This window comes from Sparus aurata, chromosome 23 (assembly GCF_900880675.1).
Source record: "Sparus aurata chromosome 23, fSpaAur1.1, whole genome shotgun sequence".
NCBI classification, from domain to species: Eukaryota; Metazoa; Chordata; class Actinopteri; order Spariformes; family Sparidae; genus Sparus; species Sparus aurata.
Window position 1 is genome coordinate 21,151,018 of NC_044209.1, and position 20,142 is coordinate 21,171,159.

A 20,142-nucleotide genomic window follows, 5' to 3' on the forward strand; every position below is an offset into this window, starting at 1 on the left:
TGTACCAAGTGTATATTTAAACATTTGACTTTTGTGAAATGTTTAAAGGTTCAACTTGGGAGAAAGTTGATTATTGAGTCTCATTCCCACCCCAGTAACTACTGACACTCTGGTTTGTGGGTTGGGTCAGTATTTGGCAAGTTGGGAAATAGACTGAAAAGATCAGCTCTCTCAAATTGGACCTTTGAAACGTCTTTATTTAGAAAAAGATGTCTTAAATAGAATTATCATTTAGTCTTGAAAGGACTGTAAACAAAACTTCCAAAATTGAATTCAGGACTCATTTTCTTTCCCCACAATCAAATGAAAAGTTTCCTCTAATCACTCTGACTTTTCCGGACTGATAATTCACAAACATTTGATGAAAAGGGTAAAGATGCTTGTCAGCTGTGATTTAATGATGACATATTCCCTTCATGCTTAGTTTGTAGATTAGGTTTGAATGCTGTCTTTGTATCAAGACCCTCTCGGGGTCACATGTTTAGTCTTGTTTGTCAGTGACACCATGGGAGTTTTCCATGGGAGTTTTCCATCGGAGCGTACAAACTGATCTGCAGACGTCTGATTTCAAGCCAATCAGAAATTAATTTTATTTCCTGCTCCGTGAAGGAAGAAAGTCCCTCTGTTGACTGTGGTGACATCCAGTGACTCAAAGCTCAGTTAAACAGGTCAACCCCCTGATCGTTTCCTTTACTGGAATGTTAGATCAATAACTTATAGAGTCAGTGTGGCAATACAGTTTGTTATTTATCAGGTTTGTCGCCATCAGGTGGTTGTAGCTGGTATTATAAATCAAAATGTCCAAAAGTCAAATGTCTCTTAATTGAAGTTACTGAGATCACTTTGATTTGTCAGCAAAGATTTATTCTGACCAGACTTCTCAGTATTAATCTCAGATTTTACTGTCACTGTGGACAAATAACGTTATAAGGCAAATATTGTTCTTTTTCATGATATTTTTAGTTACTAGTTGCTAGTCCAATTATTAGACAATGTTGAATGTCAAATCCAACTAATGAGTCAACCCTAGCATACAATCAATAATAAATGTAACTAAGTACATTTACTCACAGTCTATAAAGTTCCAGTGTTTTTGAGATACTTTGAGTATTTCTAATTTCTGATTCTGATTTTGATAAGTTACTTTGCAGATTACACGTTGCACGAGAGTCAAGAAGAAGAAGATGCACATTTCAAAATAATTTTACTTTGTCTGCATAAAAACAAAAAACAAAAAAAAACAATTCTGATAATATAAATGTTGAATATGGGATCCTAATCGGTTGATCTATAGTGCACAGTCAGTGGTGAAATGTAACTAAGTACATCTGCTCAATTACTGTGCTTGTTTACAATTTTGATGTACCTTACACTAGTATTTCCATTATCTGCTACTTTACACTCCACTACATTTTGGAGGCAAATATAGTAGGCTACTTCTTTGATAACTTAAGTTACTAGTTACTGTATGAATGAACTTAGCAGTTTGCATTTTAAATGTAATTTATCTTATCAGCAATCAGATGAGACACCTCAATAATCAGAAAAACGCTGAATATCAAATATGATAATCTGCCAGCAGGGTTATCTGACGACCTGGTAGTGTAGAATGTAAAGGCTACATACATGTAAATGTGTGATTTACTTTTACTTTACTTTTGAAACTTAGGTACATTTAGTATCAGGTACTTTGAGACATTTACCAGGTACTGTTGGTGTGGATGACTTTCACTTTTACCAAAGTAATATTTTAATTTAATATCTTTACATTTACTCAAGTATTACTTTTTACAGCACTTTAAAACACACAGCTGCCCAACCATTGAAAATATAAACCCATAAAGCAAATAAGGTAAAAACAGCACAAATAGTGTGTTATCCTCATATATAATACACACAATCAACAATAATCCACTTCATTCATAATTTAGGGCTTGACTTGTAATATGTTGGAGCGGAGGGTCTCTCATGTCCATTATATCCATGGTCAGATGTGTAAATTATGCATGGACCCCTCTAAGTGACTGTGTGTGATTGCGAGCTGACATCAATCGTCTGTATGTGTTTTGGTTGTGCGAGTGCTTATGAGACGTGCAGGGTGGTAATAGTTCAAACAGGCGCGAGGGCACCAGGCCTCATGTTAAGCAGCAGTGGAATGCACCGGGATCAGCTGTTCTCTTAAACCACATGACCCCATTACTGCCCCCCGCAGGCCCACGTCCTCCATCACACCTCCCTGTGGGGCCGTTCGCCACTCGCAGCAGCCCAGGCCAGCGAGGTGGAAGGTGATGACAATTTCAGGGCCCGCAGCCGGAGAGAGCCTAAACATTATCGCGTCAGGTGACGCAGAGGTCCCAGAGCTCATGATTAGATCTCCTGGAACCAGAAGCCTTTTGGTCTAGCCTCATCAGCCGGGCCCCTGAGGGCGAACTGTTTTTAAAATGCATGAAAACTGTGACATATGATGTGTCGAGCTTTAATGTTAAGCCACATGCACCGGTCATGAGTTGTAAGCAGTCATTTGGAGGATCTTTAGAGCACTGAGGAGGCGGATGTAGGACTGCAACTGATGATTATTTGTATCTATTAACACACAAACACGTGCCAGTCATAATTACCTAAAGCCAAACAAGGTGACATGTTGTTTGCTTTTTCTGACCAGCACCCAGAGATGTTTTACTCGCAATGAGAAACACAGCAAATACTCACATTAGAGAAGCTGGAACCAGAAGACTTTGGCATTTCTTATTTATAGAAATATTTCAATATATCACTTAAGCTCAAGGTGAATGTTTTCATGTATTACTGCTAAATGTTCTTGTTATGACACAGTCTCAGTTCAATGCCGATGGCGCTATATGACCTATAAGCAAACAAGACCATCAGCACCAAGTTTGACCCATATAAGTCATAAAGTTACTACCATAGTTATGATGGGGTGACACTAATACAAAGATGTCTTTTGTGTGATCATTGTCATTTTACAGCCACAAATAGACACATGACCTAACAGCCATGTCCTCTGGAAACAACTTTGAAAAAAAAAATGCTAACCAGAATAAGATCTTATGACATGAAGCGGTGGTGTAACAACAACAATTACAACACTCATAATAATAACTTTATTGATGTTAGCACTTTAGCACACACACACGCGCGCACACACACACACACACACACACACACACACATCTTGACGTTACCATGGCCTGTTTTTGCTCATTAATGGTCTCTAGGCAGATTACACTCCCCATCTGCCACGCAGGAGAGCACAGGCTTTATAAAAACACACACACAAGGTGTGACTCAACTCACCTGTGCGGGGCTGTAAAACCGTAATTCTCTGTAATAGTTGTAGTCTCTTTGCAAAGGCTTCAATTAAACTCTTAAAGACTTGTTTCACAATCTTTTTTTTTTTTCAGATTTCCACTACACTGCTTTAATTGTTGGCCTGAAGAGGAGAATAACTTCATGTGTATCTTGACTTCATTGCAAATGAGGGAAATTATTTTCGAGGATTAAGTGAAGATTTGAAATAGAGGGTTGAAATCTTCTGGTTAGATTTTTCTTGACTATCAACTAAAGGTTTTTTTTTATACAGACCACAGTTAAGATATGATGTTCACAGGTAGCACAGCAGTACAGAGGGAAAATAAGTAGCAGCACAAGAGTAAGTCTCAAAAAATAGAGAATAATAAGGCAATATTGTAAAGAATGAAATAACAATTTGAATGAAAATATAATAAAAACTATTAGCACAAAGATAGACATACTATATCTGTAGTGGACCCATGTAGTGGATGTCACATGTTAGCATTTTGTATATTGTTTAAAATGCCAAATCATTCGGTTTTACATGCAGTTTCTATATATAGGATGTGTGATAGAGCGGTGTCAAGTGCTACTTCTGTCTGGCGTGGCCCACAGAATCAAATGAAAGTTTCCTGTAGCTGCTGAGGTGAAAGTCTGTTACGAGATAAGAAATAAATGTATAAAAGAAAGTAAGAAAAAACAGTTTTCTGTGACAGATTTTTTTTTACTTTTCTATATTTTGGATTCAGATCACTGTGATGTTGTGGGTGTCACAGGTTAGTGGTTGATATGTTAGCTTGAATGCCAAATTATTAGCTGTTACACATGGCTGCTGTGTACCAAAGACTGTGTGTGGAGCATGTACCGTTTATTGCCTAATAGATAAAGACACCATTTCAATTTACAGCCATGTCAGTCATTTACAAGCATGTGTCGTGTATTAGTTCCTGATGGTGTTGGGTTCATCCTGGAAACTGTGACGTGTTTTGTTTGACTCTTGTCTTTGTTCTTGTGTGGCACTTTGGAAACAGTTTGTGTTGCTGGTCTTTATTATAAAAAGCTGCCACCTCATGAATATGTGATCATTTTAATTTTTAGCCTTACACCGGCTTAAAAACATCGACTCCTCGGATCCTCTTGCATCATCTACACTGGCCACCTACAGACGGTCGCACTCATATTGAGAGAAGATAAGCTACTAATGTTTCCCCAACAATGAGGGTGCTGAGTCATATCGTGTGATGGTACAGCAGAAATTTGTCCCACTTGATTTCCATGTGGTCTGCCCCCATCATGGTTGTTGCTAGTCTGTCACGCAACCTGTTAAAAGGTTTCACAGCACAGGAGCACAGCTAACAATGACAGGGCATGCCAATTTTGTTTTGACATTTTGTTGTTTGCAGTGACCTGGTATATCAAAAAGCCTCCAGACACTGACAGGAAGCGCAGCGGTTTTCTGGGGAATCCCCTTTCTTTAGAGCTGCAACGAAGAAAGCGAGCCCGATTCACATCCTGTCTTCTGTAGATGATCAGGGCACTGGCTCTCACTCCGTCATTCACGCCTCCTTGTAGCATGCTGTGTCCACTTCCTGTCAAGGGCAGCTGGAGGTTATCAGTTAGAAAACCAGAAAAAACAAACACACAACTTTTTCTTAAAAACCATTTCAATATTTACACGTATTCAAACTGTTTCACTGCCTCACCAACAGAGACTTTCTCTTTGTGCCTGAAGAAATTAAAGGTGCAATATGACAGCATTGCCCACCTGTCAAATTCATACATACTAGAAGAGCAGCGTATTACCACTGCTAATTTCTGCAGTTACCTCCTAGTTAGCTAGTTAGCTTAGTTAGCTTAGTTAACTCTCCCCTGGTCGGGAGCTCAGGGACCATGGGAAAAGTTGGTGTTACACCTTCAGCACAGGAGCTTTGGACCCGGTTCTCTGTGAGACAGTTGATTTCTTAAAAACTACGAGATAAAAGTATAGTAGGAGAAGTGCAAAGTACAGCTGGGATAGCTTGTTGAACTATTTATGGAGGAAGAGTCACCAGAATAATTGCTAATTACTGCTAACTGTAGCAGCTGTTAGCTAGTTAGCTTAGTTAGCCTTGCAGCTAGCTGCTCTGCTGATTTCTCAAAAACTACACAGTAAAAGTACTTCATATTAATTAATTCATATTCATTCACATTTTGTTGATAATTTGGGTTAATTTCTCACATAAAGCCCCTAGTGCAAGGTGCACTATGTTAGAATTTAACTTGTAATAACAGTGTGTGGAAATAACAGTTTAGACATTGTGTCAAAGCTTCTGTAGTCCAAAGCTTCTGTGCAAGCGGTGTAAAAAACACCAAAAAACACCAACACCAGTGCTCCAAACTCCCAGTCTGGCCAGAGCATGCAGTATCTATCATAGGACCACTAACTGCACCGCTAATTGAGCTAACTAGCTAATGGTAGCCCCAGTCAGCAACAGTTGGCATCTTAAGCTGATAATATGCTGCCCCCTATTAGTTTGAACTCAACAGGTCGCCAATTCTTACATGTTGCACCTTCAAATGAACTTCAGAATGCTGCAGAAATCCTGCAGAACTTTGCGCTCCTGCTTCCCTCCGAGCTGGATAACAGATTAATCACCAAAAGTTAGTTTCTAATTACACAATCATCCATCACTGAGATAATAATTCCCGCATGATCCATCCACGCTGAGTAAAAGAGGCCGAGGCCTTCCTGCAGGCACACAAGAGCTGCACGATGCTGAGAAACCTCCCATGGCACGATATTACGAACGTCATCTTGAAGAATCACTCCTTTGGCTTTAATGTGGTTATATAGCTTATGGGGTCTTTGGATGGAAATGGCTTTGTCTGTAATAAGCTAATGACTGACTGTTGTGCGCAGGAGGCAGCAGGATGGCCTGTGATGAGGGGAAGCCAGATGAGAGGTCTGGATGTTTGATTGAACAGACCGCCACAGACGCAAGGTGCTTGCTGCTGTACTTCCTCTATCACACACTGCAATTACTCCGGGGCAGGGCCTCGCTCTGTTTTTTCAGGCTAACAGCCTTGTTATTATCACGGAGATGCTGATTTTTTCCCACATTTCTCTCCACATTCCTGTTTGTGTCCCATGATGCATGAAAGTGTTTTAACCAGAGGCAGGGCTCTCGCGGGGCTGAGTTGTTAGCATTAGTCTGATAAGGACACGTCCAACAAGAAAAGCTTGTCTGAACAGAATTCACAAATTTGCAATTTGCAAAACACGAGATGGTTCGATAATTTAGGACAGGTTATCATTATCACGTAACACACATCGCCCATGAAAGGCCTAGCTGCTCATCAGTCAAGGAGCCATTACATGAAAGCGTGTTTGAGGTAAAAAGCAGGTTAAGTGTAGCTTTTAGCCCCGTCTCTATTAGCCTGATCATATTAGTTGGACTTATTGATTATCTTCCATCTGGTCGCAGCAGAGCAGCCTCAAGCGACCCCGACCGGATTTATGCAAACCCTGCCGTCCTGCCAAACTAAAAACTTTCCGTGGGCTCTTTTTGTTTTTGGATTTCTGTGTGTGCTGGGCGCAGTCGGGTTGCTGTGGCACGACTCGGCTTACTCAGCATGTAGTTACTCGGCATAATTGCCTCATTCCAAGGAGCTCAGCAGGGAGTTTTCCACTGACAAACTCAAAGCAGGAGGGATAAAAGAAGGAGAGCTGGGCGTGGTTACATTTTTTGGGGGGTTTATTGTAAAATGTATTCCGTGGGAGCAACGTTCTTCCCATAAACCTCGTTCAGCTTCCCATAGAATGTATTATCTCTCCTGCATCACACAGCCGGCAACCCAGAGCTCCCAAACGAGAGCCAAACACGAGATGAGTTATGGCTCCTCTGGGCATCAGCTCCCCACCTCTGTCTGCTTTTTGTCCTGCTCTCTGTCTGGCTTTCTGTTTCTCTCATTTTGGCCAGCAGTGCTGCCATGTTCGAAACAGGTTCCCCTCTCAGCTGAGTGGAGACTTCCCTTCCTCTGGCCCCAACCCCCAATTCCCTCCCACCTCTCAAACAGAAGAAGCACACACTTTTTATCAAAAGTGGATATGAGTCGATACAGCTGGCAAAATTTGACACAAGAATAAAGGAAGCTTGTGTGCGTGTATTTTAGAGTGTGAGGGGTGTTTGGAGTCGCTCTGATTGGATGGCAAGCCTCTGCCCCTCACTCGGTTTTGTTTCCTGGCACACACACACACACTAGTCAAGAGGCGAACTGTGGGCTAATTCAGTACCGGGCACTCATGTTACTGCCTCCTTTTTGTCCAAAGGGGAGAGGGGCTTAAGGGGTGTGGGCGGAGGTTGGCTGGGGGAGGGAGGGGAAGGCACAGGGCTGGGGCGGAGATCAGAAGGAGCTCGAGCTAGCTGTGGTGGAAAGTAGGACTGTGAGTTCGACCGTGTGGACACATGAGAGACTGAAGAGGAGTGGACAGAAGAGACCTGGCGAGAAATCAAAGTAGGATGTGGATCAACAGAACAGCGGGCTTCTCTCATCTGATCTGGACACAGAAAACAGTAAGGGAGGATAGACAAAGAAGAGGTGCACAGAGGACAGAGGACTTGCCTGAACAAGAGGCAGGGAGAGAGCTTCTGACTGAGGAGGCGTGCACTCACTCTGCCGAGGAGGGAGAGAAACACAGTCAAACCAGAGACACAGGAAGAGGGTGAGGGGGAGGAGGGGGAGGGGGAGGAGGAGGTAAGAGAAAACATAAGAAAGCAGAGAGGCAAAAGATTAACAGTTCAGAGAGAGAGAGAGAGAGAGAGAAAGAGAGGGGGGAGGAAATCTGAAAACACATGCAGAGAGAGAGAGAGAGAGAGAGAGAGAGAGAGAGAGAGTGAGGGTGACAGAAAGCAGTGAGGGGTGAGGTGTTGAGCAAGGTGAGAGACCTTCAGACAGAAGGTGAGGGGGGCTAGCGGGTGAGGGTGTTTGCAGGAGGGGTGAGGTATGAGGGGACAGCTCTTGAAGTCACTCTTCTCTTTGGTGTTCGTTCTCCTCTTTGTGGGGAGCTTGCTGACCTCGTTTGTCTGGTACGCGTTCGACCGAAGGTAAGTGTGTGAAACCCCTGTGCGCACACACACACACACACACTCATCTTATCACTCCAGTGGGGAAGGGACTTTGTGTTTGTTATATGGGGGGTTTATCAGTAGAAAAAGATAAGTTAAGAGACCAAGGACAAGAGGAAGATGTTCCATTATTAGATATGATGTTTCTGGACCCGCTGACCTGTCGATCTGATCCGATAGCATCAGTTTTTGATGAGTTGGGAAACCACAAGCGTCATTATCTGACAAGTCGGGAATGAGACCCAAAAGTTTTCTTACAAATAGCACCTGTAAGGTCAGTTTAAAAAAAAAAGAAAAGAAAAAAAAAACCCTAGTTTTTTGTATCTGCCATGATGGCTTGTATTCTGTCTTTTGTCTTTTGATAGTAATACCTTTTTATATACTTTTTAATCCATGTTCCCATGTGTGGAGCACTGTAGTCACTGTTATGTCACTGTCTCTGTCGATGGTGTAAATGCTGTCTGTGTGTAAGCGGCCAATTCTTCTTAACTGCAACGAAATATACCTTATACCTTGTACAAATAAAGTTACCTCACCTTCGTTTTGTTTAGTCAGTTTATTCAGTCATGTAAATGAAAACGCGTCTGTTTGTATAGTTTGTTTTACATTTGAATTTCTTCCCCAAAACTACATAATGCATCTTTAAAGTCGAGCTTCTTTATCTACTTTGGGAAGTTTCAACTGAAAATGTCATTATATGATTGTAGCGTCGCTCTCCTGCTGTGAGAACCACATGTCTTTCTCATGTGCTCAGAAAATCTGTTTTCATGCGCTTTCCAGTCAAATCCACCAGGGTTTCTGCTTTAAATAGTTTATTTAGCAGAAGAATTAGAACTAGGAGAACTTCTCGACCCATAAAGGGGAACATGATGATTTAGTGTATCTAAAAAAAATCACATTCAGACAAAAAAAAGTATGAAAAACTTGTAAACATGGTGCAGTAATAGTATAAAGTTGTACGGTACCTTGAATTTGAAGTTGAGTAAACTAGCTCTTTGTCGATAAAGTTTCTTGTCAATTTAAAAGCAGAATTAAAGAAACCCTCACAGTGAAACCGTCGGAGTCATTCAAAACGGAAGCACGAGTGGCTGCACCCACACCAACCTGAAATTAAAGGATTTTTAGCCTGATACTATCTGACATTTAATCACAGTCTCCCTCTGGCTGTGGGGCTCTGTGGTCTCACAGGTGGACAGACTGTGTGGGAATCGGACATGATGACTCATTTCAAGCTCATAGATCTTTTTTGTAACTTCAAAATAGGAAGAGGAGATGGCTAACTGTAAGAGCAGTGCGCCACAGACCGCATATTACAACACACACACACACACACACACACACAGGCACAAAGAGGCAGAAGCAAAGGTCTCTGCTCATGAGTTTGTACACTGGTTGTTCATTTATTTTGAATGAAGCTGACAGATTTGCCACTGCCGCGCCCCATGTCAAGGGGAAATGCACGAATACAGAACTTCATATGATTCCCCTTTTGTTTTAGTGTGTTTACAAATGAGTAATTCGTCCATACAGAACCACATGGATGAGAAGACTGCTGTATGTGATGAATATGTGCATGGACAAAAAAACACAGCACATTTGGAGCAGCACTCTCAGCTGATGTAAACATGATCTCAGAAGCCAGGAAAAAGGAAGACTCAGAGTTTATAGAAGATCTGTTTCCTCTCCTGCTTCTGTATCTTTACCCACCTGTGCCGCTTCTCCCTCTTTTCACAGCAGCAATGTGGATCCTCGCAGACCATCTCCTCAGAAGAAAAGTGCCCCCGAGAAAAGCATCCCGGGCAAAAGTACCCCCGAGAAAAGCATCCCGGGCAAAAGTGCCCCTGAGAAAAGTGCCACTACGCCCCAACAACTCTGTAAAGGCTGCAGGTGAGAGCGACCTCACCCTCGCTGCCTCTCCCCCAGTGACCTGCCTTTTTTGTTTATGCCTTCATCGGATCAAGTCACGTCAGCACTACAAGGATTACTCACTCGACCTGTGTTTGTGTGTGTCTGTGTGTGTCTCAGGGAGGTCATCGACAAAGTGAACGAGCGGTACTCTCAGACCTGGAAGAAGCAGGAGGATAATTACCAGAAATTCAGGTAAGAAAACACAACGTCCAAGAAACAAGACACCCAAAACAAACAGTACACGATTATTAAAGACATGCCTTATCTGCGGGGGAAATGTCCACAGGAATACTCTGTACATTATCACAGGGACCTACTGAAGGCCACGTTAAAAAAAATAACCTATTAGTTGCGGCTGAGTCCATTTCCTTTCTGATATAATCAAAAGAGAGGCCCCAAATCTCATCAAATTTACATTATGAATCAGACAAGAACCTGATCTTCCACTGAATAATGACAGTATACATATCACTGCACCACTTCTTTAAAGAAGAAGGGGAAGTTGACTTCTTCTCTCTCAAAATAGCCCGTCTACCAATGAGCACACATTACATTAAACCCTGCTGGGTTTTGTTTCATAAGGCACTTCTAGGGAAGATTTCATACCATCCTAAAATAGCGAGTAAATGTTCTGTGGTTATGCTCTGGTTCGGTTTAGACACAAAAAACACTTCAATCACTGTTTGGCTTAGAATTCCTGATTTGTTTTCAACAAAAAAACCTCTGGAGATATCCTCAGGTGTCCTTAAAAACCTGCCGGAGCCAGCCTCGCTGGTTTTATTAATGCCACCGCCGGCCTCACCACTTCCTGATGTGATAAACAAACATGTGAACATGAGCACAGCGCCATATTTGGTACAAATGTTGACCTTACACGTGCCTGTGGTTTGCATTAACTTGTTTACATTTCAAGATTCAAGATGTTTATTGTTCCAAGACAAGATCATGTGTGTGAAAATATTTTACTGCTAGAGAAAATACAAGTATTTTTGTATAAGGTGTGATATAGAAAAAGGTATAAAGCAATAAAATATGTAAAAAGTAACTTGTAACTACCAATGACAGGTGTAACAGAGAATGAATGGAATAGGTGAATTTATATATATATATTTATATATATATATATATATATATATATATATATATATATATATATATAAAAGGTGTATGAATAACAGAATATTATTTAAAAAATGCTTTAAAAGCATAAAAGTAAAAAAAAAGAAAAAAAAGAAGCAACAAGTATAACAACAGAATATAAATAGCAAAGAAATAAAAGAAAGAAATTGCCAAATCACTTTGAAAGTTTAAACAAATATCATAATGTCTCTCTAGGATTTGTTTCTTATTCATTTGAAAGTAAAGAAGAACAAGTACAGACAAAGAACGGGAAGTAGAAACAGACATGTGGATCAAAGCAGAGGAACTTCAGCGTACTTGTGGTCTAAATATAACACATCTTGATGTCACGTGAGATATGGTGAAACAGTTAGACTTCACTAAGGACACAACACTGTTTCACGCTTGATGAAATAAACTGCATATTTGATTAGCTCTTCAGTGTCAACACTACTGCCCACCCTTGTATGATATTTAATTAATCCCCTGTGGTTCTCCAGATCTCAGCTGAGCAACAAGTGCCATGGCTCTGAGAAGGCCATCATCACCCAGGCCAACACCGCTGTGGGAAAAAAGATCCAGTATGACGGGGAGAAGAAGAGGACGCTCCAGGTGACCCCGGAGATATTCAGCACCTTCATCAAAGTAAGCTGTTTTTTATTTCATGAGTATTTCCACCACATCTGCTGCTGCATGTTACACCATGGAGATTATTCCACTGCTTTGCTCCTGCGTGTTCTGTCACAAGTCATGTGTCTGCTCACATGTTGGCTCTTTATACGCACTCACAGCACACAGGGTTATTTTTGGTAAAGGGCTCTCAAACTCAGACCAGAGACTTACTGAACTGGAGTCTGCCTGCACTTCCTGTGCTGCCTGTACTCTGTGTACAGGATCTGACATTAAAATAAAAAGATACATAAAAAACCCTTTTAGATTAGTCGGTACCAAGATTTGAACTGGGGATCTCTTGATATGCAGTCAAAAGCCCTTACACTGAACTATAGCTCCTTTTTAAACTGATCTTCTTCATACAATATTTTAATTAATTACATATGTTTTAAATTTGCAAACAAAGAAACAATGTTTGCAGTTATATAACTCAATGAAAATAACCAATAATGTAAATTTATGCAGTGGATTTCATGTAGAGAATTCAGTGCCACTACGCCCCCGCAGCTCTGTAAAGACAAATGAGCAAAAAGCAGATGTTGATAAATATATCTTTGATCGTCGCCGCACAATAACTCTGTACTTCCTTTTTTCGGAGAGTGGAAAATATTTCTTATCTCGTTTGGACCTTATCTCCGTAAATGCCTATATGCTGTATCTTAGACCCACACAATTTATTGACTACCAAGCAATTCAGGTCACATCTTCGCCGTCACACACGAAAAAATTGCACGAGCAATAAAGCAATAAATAGCATTAAACACAGCTGCTTCTATGCACACAATATAATGTAACAATAAAAGTTGCCCCAACTGTGCTAGCGGCCCCCGTGTTAGCTAATTGGTATAATGTCAACATTGGTTAAAATGGTACTTTAGAATGCTAACCTATGCTAAGTAGCAAACAGCACAGCTCAGCAGAGGCTGGTGGGAATGTCGATAGTTTGGCAAGTTTTTTATAGCAGAAAAAGATAATTGTTTAACGGGTTTACACTTTTGTATTACTGTTGGTGCCACTGTCGCAAAAACAGCATTTACAGACTTTGACACAACACCATGCGCTCCTGTCCGTTAACTCGTTCTGCCTCGGTTTCTATCACTCTCCCTCTTCGATTCTTTTTCTTTTGCAGTCAAGAGTTTCCACGGTTGTTCCACCGTTACCTGCTGAAATTCGTCCTTCGTGTCCACAGGAAAGATTGAGCCAAGGCAGGCCAATCAGCAAAGATAAAGCAAGGATTATAAGAAACCAATCTACACGCGGATGTTTTTTTACGGCCACTGCACCGCGCAGTCAGTATCTACTTCATAATGATGAGTATAAGCAAAAAAGTTGTGGCTGTTGCTTATTTAAGCCATCGCCGAAGGTTGACTAAATCCATCCCATTGTTCAGTCATTTCTGGCCAAACCACAGATGTGAACCTCATGGCTGCGCTAGAGGAAAGTCATGAGCATTCAGTGGCTCTTAACAACGAAGATCTGTGCCAAATTTCGCAGAAATCCATTGAATGTTTCTGATAATATTTTACTAACTTTTTTGTCAAAATATATACCGCACAAGTTAGTGCTACTCAGGGATGTGCACATGATTATAGAGGGGCAGGGGTTCAAAATCAGAAAAGGGCAGTACATGAAAAAAAAATTTTCATAATATGTAGATTAATTAATGTAGAATTAATAAACAAAGTACTTATAGAAAGCTTACTTCTTAGTTGTGTATCCTGCGTAGCTGTGAGTGACATGCAATTGCCATTTTTTTTAGTGCCAACAAACATGAGTTTATTCACATTATTATAATAATGAGGTTTAGAAGACATGCAATTCAGCTGCAATTCTTAAAAAGCAATAAAACACTGGTTTATTATTAGGCTATTTATTGGAGGGCGAGTGCAAACTAGAAATACAGGCTACACATCTAAAATTGTGACAAAACCAAGAAAGGACTACTGTGACTGCTACTGTGAATGTTAGTAGGAACAGCAATGTTTACAACAGCAAAGTCAGCAAAGTCGCAGTAAACTCAGTATCTGGTAGAAGCAGAATATTTGTGACAAGATAAACAGCCGACAAAGGCAGCTTTCGTATTAGATTATTCTTAACTGTCATTAACACGCAGTTGGCTTAACAAGCACAAATCTTCTGAAATATCACTCATTTTTAAGCACGTTGAATAAGTGGAAGGTGACTTGTTAGCCCCCAAAAGGAAGTTATGTTAATGGGTTTATAACTCACACAAGTTCAAGTTGCTCCACTGAGTCTAGTAAAGTTGGAAATATATTCACAGATTCAACTCATAAGCGTTTTTATACCGCCGTTTTTTTGATATCCCTATGCACAACAGGAATTTATTCATTCTTTAAAAAAACACACAAAAAGGGCACTTTCTAATACGAGGCAAAAAGGGCAGGGGCTCAAGCACCCCTTGGGCCTTATGTGTGCACGTGCCTGGTGCTACTTATAACTCTTTCAAGTGTAAAGCTGCCAAACCTGCTAGGTCGGCAGCATCTGTATGCTTCAGGATGAAGATTACTGATGAGGTGTAATGGCAGATGAAATTGCAGTTGAACTCGTCTTGAGTGTTGCTCAGACAAAAGTGTGACAACATCAAATGGTTGAAACTAACAGCTGAACAGAGGCAGAACGATCCGATCATGCAGCAGTGGCAAAGTGAGCTCAGAATGGTGACTGTCGAATTTAAACAAGAGCTTAAACTAGAGAGTACGTGTTGTATGAAAAGTACCACCAGGTTATCTGTAATTGAGAGTGAATAACTCCAGAAATCCTTAGATCACTGGGAGATAAAAAGGTCTGGATTGAAAACAGGGGATTTGCAGTCATTTTGGTATCATACCTTGTTTAGATGTGTAACATATCCGTCCTTTGTTATAATATCTGGTGTTATCGATATCCATGATCAGTGCTTTCCACAAGCGCCGGCTGCCGGCCATATAGCCGACTACACGGTTAACTCCAGCCGGCTACTTTAATGACTATTATTTTTCGATTTTAATAAAGTTAAATGTTTTTCTAACAGACTGACAATAATGTCAAACTGAACCGCACTCATTAAAATTGTGATTCGCTGTGCTTGTACTGATAATAATCACAAATTACTCCGATCATCGCCGACTTCATTGATCACAAGGGAGAGAAACTCATCCGCGGCCCCGACACGCGGTGTGTGTGCGCGCGCACTCAGCGGAGTCAGTGTGTCGGCCGTCGGAGGCGAGAAGCAGGGCTCACCATAATACGCTTATTTTGTCACCGGTAATCCACTCTTCTCTTCCAGCGTCCATTTAGCAATACCTGCGACACGTGCTGGCATCAAAAAACACTGTCGGTTGTACAAATGAAACCAAACGGACTCTAAGAGTGTATTTTCATTAGTTGCTAAGGGAGAAACGTTCACTGAGTGTTTAATTGTGTAGCCACCACTGCAGACTGTGAAGGTGTCATGCACCGACAATAAGATATTTACAAGCCCAGAACGCCTCATGATGCAATATTATGTGAGCTTGTATAGCCTATTATTTATTATTTTCAGTGTGCAAATCACAGTTTTTATTGGTGCATTAGCGTCTGGCATACTTAGTTACACTAATGAATAAAAGAAGATGCGATATTTTGTAATAATAATAATATAATATATAGAGTAGATATTGATGCTGATAATAATAATAACAATAATAATAATAATAATAATAATAATAATAGAGCAAATGTCTGAGAAATTAATATAGGCTGCCTGTTCTGCAGGCACACTTAGGCTAATAATAATAATAATAATGTAACATTATTATTATTATTTAGACCAGTGTATAAGATCGTATCGTCCCCCCCCCCCCCCGCTGGCTACTTATGTATTATGGCTGGCTAGTCTGTGTCTTAGTGGAAAGCCCTGCCATGATGTGTGCTGTTGTTTTGCATTTATTGCACGATCTGTTTGTGCTCCGCACCATGTGATCATGATCCTGAGCAATAAAATGAAAATGAGAATTTATGAAGTTTCACACTCAGTCAGATGATTATAGTAGTTTTAACAATAGATGCGTCTGAAAGCTTACAAGAGGGCACCCACAACTGAACTGGGGACCTGTTGCACTTGTATTTTTTGCATTATAAAAAAAGAATAGACATTTCAAATGATGAACATTATCACGTTTCGACCAGACTTGGACCAGACCGTAATTTTGCAGCAAAACACTGTCTGAACCGTGAGGCGGCTGAATATTAACTTGTGTCCTGACTGGCTGCCATAAACGGCTGGGAGTGGACTTTCAGGCGACCAGGAAGTGGCGTTAAAAAACCTCTATAAACATATTTAGTGTCGCTGTGCAAACCATGACAGCATGCAAGCGTCTTTATCAAAGAACCGCTTTTTCAACTGAGTGAGACCAATAAAGCCTTTGGAGGCAATTTCTTCATTTAACAACTTAAGGATGTGCAATGACTCTGGTGGTTGTAAAAGGTGCATTTTCCAACGATAAGATTCAACTTTATTTAACAACTTGGGGGAAAATTACAGCTGGATTTTTACCTTGTCAATAAAAAATTACACGAAAGGTTGATTATAACCTATGTTGATAGAGAAAATCATCATCATCGGTATGAAAGTTTTGTAATGCATTTTCTGTTGGTGTTGATTGCAGGAGCGTCCTTTCCCAAATAAGACGTTTGACACGTGTGCAGTCGTTGGGAACGGTGGGATCCTGAGCAACAGTAGCTGTGGACAGATGATCGATTCAGCTCAGTTTGTCATCAGGTCAGAAACCTGATGTGAAAAATGAGAACTGAAACGTTGACTCTTTTAAACTTCTGTAAAACATTGTCTTCGTCTTCTTTGTTGCTTCCTCAGGTGTAACCTTCCTCCTTTGCAAAACGGTTATGAGAAACACGTGGGCGTCAAGACTGATCTTGTGACGGCGAACCCGAGCATCTTTCTTGAAAAGTGAGTGAGAACATGATCACACTGCACTGTCAGTTCAACATCTTCCTTTTGTCTCTTGTGTTAAACACCTGCTGTTGTCTTTCAGGTATGGTGCTCTTAATGGGCGTCGCCGTCCGTTTGTGGAGAACATGCGAACCTACGGCAACTCCCTGCTGCTCATCCCCGCCTTCTCCTTTGGCCACAACACCGGCGTGTCCCTCCGAGTCGCTTACACAATCGAGGACTTCGAAAGCCCCATCCGACCCATCTTCTTCAACCCTGAATACCTTCAGAGTCTGGCCGTCTTCTGGCGCTCCCAAGGCGTGCGAGCAGTGCGGCTTAGCACCGGAATAATCATGGTTAGCCTGGCACTGGAACTCTGCGCCAACGTTCATCTGTACGGGTTCTGGCCCTTCAGCAACCACCCACATGGACTCCATGCCTTAACCAACCACTACTACGATGACAGGCAAACAAAAGTGAAATTCCACGCCATGCCGGTGGAGTTTGACCTCTTGTTGCGGCTGCACAGTGAGGGGGTGCTCAAGCTTCACCTGGGAGAATGTCATCCAGGTGAGAAGTAGTTCCCAGACCCAGGGGCAGCTGACGGGACCGGAGCATAGTGCCTTCTTTGTAGCCTCAGGAAGAAGCCAGTCAATCACGAAGTCCTTCATAAACATTTTAATGACTGGAAGGATCTAGTTTGGCCGGTGACACAGATCAGGCGTGTCCAAGCGCAGCGGACGCTTGGACGTGCTGTGCAGCCAAGACATTTGCACTGAATTCAAAATGCAACAATCATAAGACTGCGAACAGTCTGTAAACGGTCTTATACAAATTTATTTATTACCACAAATGCTCCAGCTGGAGTCTGGAGGGAGTTGTTTTGATTTAAACGGGAATTCTTTGTGTGGCCTTTAACTACATTGTAGTGCCTTATGCTAATCAATAATTAATGACTGACCATCCAAGCTTTTTTTAACAAACTGAATGTATTTTCACTCAAATACCTCCTTTCTGTGAAGATTGTCTGGCCATAACACTCCAACACTGACTGCAAAAACTCAGCACACTGAATGTGAAGAATCCTTTTCACACAGCGAGCCACTCTGACAATATTCTGAGGGCTGTCGAGGAGAAATAAATGTTACTCACACACCCTAATCACATCTCTGTACTTTGATTCGACGCCACTGACGTTGCTGGATGTGGTACAGACATGAGGTAAAGCCTCAGATCTCAGAGTGGCTGCAGGGCTTCTGTTCAAGTAGCGTTAACTACAAAATCATGGCTGCCCCCCTGTGGGCTGCAGTCATCAGAAGCTCGGAGCCACGAAAACAGAGACGCCACCTACATAATAACACCGATGAACACAGGGGGGGTCCCTCCTCACAAAGGTTGCTATGGGGAGCCCATGTTTCAATGTGCTGCCCGTCGTCACCATAGTGACCACACAGGATGAGTGCTGCACACAAACTGCTACAACAAACACTTTTTTTCCAGTTGATGTAAATGCTGAATCGATGCAGATTTAAAACTGCCTCCAATGTAAGGTCGTGGGATAATTGTGAATTGTGCACTTTGGGTGAATATTGTAACATTTGGGTTAGCTGTCTTTGTAATATTTGCATCAAGACTTGGTGGGTCTTGACTTGCCGTTCATGCTGACACTTATACGGTCTTACAGCAACACAGTCTAAAGAGGTTAGGGACTCGAGTCTCGTGGCTTGAAGAGAGTCAGACTTGAGTCACAGATTCAAGGACTTCAGACTTGTTTGTCCAACGGTGATTTAAGACTTGACTTGACTTTGACTTGGTATTGCAATAGATAGCAACAAAACTCTCTTGGCTGACATTTAGCGGCTTCAACCTGGCAATTAATAGCGGAACGCCCAAGTGCCGTCGTTCCAAGTGGAATGTGGTCTGGATAAACAGGTCTGGCGTGGGCCGGATCTTGAAACATGACTGGGACGCGGCAGACCAGTAGGGGCTAACACACTGTGAGTTCCAGGATCATATTGTCAATAAAAGTAATAAGAAAAGAACAGCAGTATGCAATATGTGTAGCTCAACAATCTGTCTTACTTATTGTCGTTTTGTCGAACTTGTTTGCCACCTTATTTGTAAATGTTAGCTCGACAGCGAGGGTTTTGTTGCAGACTGTCACAAAATGTAAAGCATCAGTAAGATGACCAAACACGAGAATACTGGGTGAGACAATTTTAGAATCATTTGAATGTTTGTGATTTATTTTTTTTGTAAACAGCACGAGATGAGAGAGAAAATGAAGTCAAAGTGAAATCAGTGAATAAATATTTATCAGAAAACAAGTTGTGTGTTTGTGATCAGTGGCCGGAGTGGAATTCACTTGTCCGAAAAACCGGGAGGAAAAAGCTTTTTCCCAGCCAGACGTCTCAGCTTGCATGATTTAGTATCTTTGAGCCTTTAAGTGCCCGAAACCTGCCAAGATTTGTCATTAGAATGCACTATTTACTCAGGAGCGGCACATTTGGCCAGTTTTTGGGGCACAGTTTGTGCTCGAGGGTTTAGTTTCAGGCCTGGGACATCACAAGATGCAGTGATTTATCAACATATTTCTGCACAGCACTCTTCTATTGATTCTCCTCTTTTCTGCTATCCTTTGGCTTCCTGTTACTCCACATACAATACAGCTGTGATACAAGCGGCCTATACATTGCTGCACCTTCCACTTGACTTCTCCTGTGTGTCCTGCTTCCGGGCATCCCACAACTACTGCCTGAATCAGACATGCAAACATCTGGATGGTGCTTTAAAAGACTGAAAAAAAAGATTAGCCGGGGAGTGTTTGGAAAGAACTGGAGCAGTTTTTGTCCTCCTCCTCTTTCCCTTGTCCCCAGATTCATAGTAGCAGCCTGAGCACATTGTCTCTGAAATGACATCTGTGTAGGGTTGGTACATCTGGCCAATTAGGCCATTAATGGGATGAAATGTTTGTTTCCTTTTGGAGAAAATAGCCCGTTGCCACAAGTTGTCATCCCAGACATTGCTCACGGGATTCGTCTCAGTGACCTCGTTGTACATCCAGCTGCAGCACTCTGCTCGTTCCCACTGGCTAGTCTC

General features: G+C 41.6%; 1 protein-coding gene across 2 annotated transcripts; it reads left to right on the plus strand.

Annotated features, from left to right (window-relative positions):
* The first annotated feature begins 7,681 nt into the window (after window positions 1-7,681).
* st8sia6 (ST8 alpha-N-acetyl-neuraminide alpha-2,8-sialyltransferase 6) lies at window positions 7,682-19,370 on the plus strand. Of its 2 annotated transcripts, none has more exons than XM_030407593.1 (7): window positions 7,682-8,396; window positions 10,152-10,304; window positions 10,443-10,517; window positions 11,945-12,089; window positions 16,763-16,875; window positions 16,969-17,061; window positions 17,147-19,370. In XM_030407593.1, the coding sequence occupies exons 1-7, from the start codon at window positions 8,296-8,298 to the stop codon at window positions 17,622-17,624; spliced, it is 1,158 nt and encodes a 385-aa protein (XP_030263453.1). In that variant the 5' UTR covers window positions 7,682-8,295; the 3' UTR covers window positions 17,625-19,370. The 2 variants fall into 2 exon arrangements, with proteins under 2 accessions (XP_030263453.1, XP_030263454.1); XM_030407594.1 differs by having other exon boundaries at window positions 10,155-10,304.
* Window positions 19,371-20,142: the final 772 nt, after the last annotated feature.

Coding starts and splice junctions, on each gene's coding strand:
- st8sia6 (XM_030407593.1), top strand. CDS start 8,296: ATGAGGGGACAGCTCTTGAAGTCACTCTTCTCTTTGGTGTTCGTTCTC. Junction 8,397..10,151: donor TGGTACGCGTTCGACCGAAG/GTAAGTGTGTGA, acceptor CTCTTTTCACAG/CAGCAATGTGGATCCTCGCA. Junction 17,062..17,146: donor CCGAGCATCTTTCTTGAAAA/GTGAGTGAGAAC, acceptor GTTGTCTTTCAG/GTATGGTGCTCTTAATGGGC.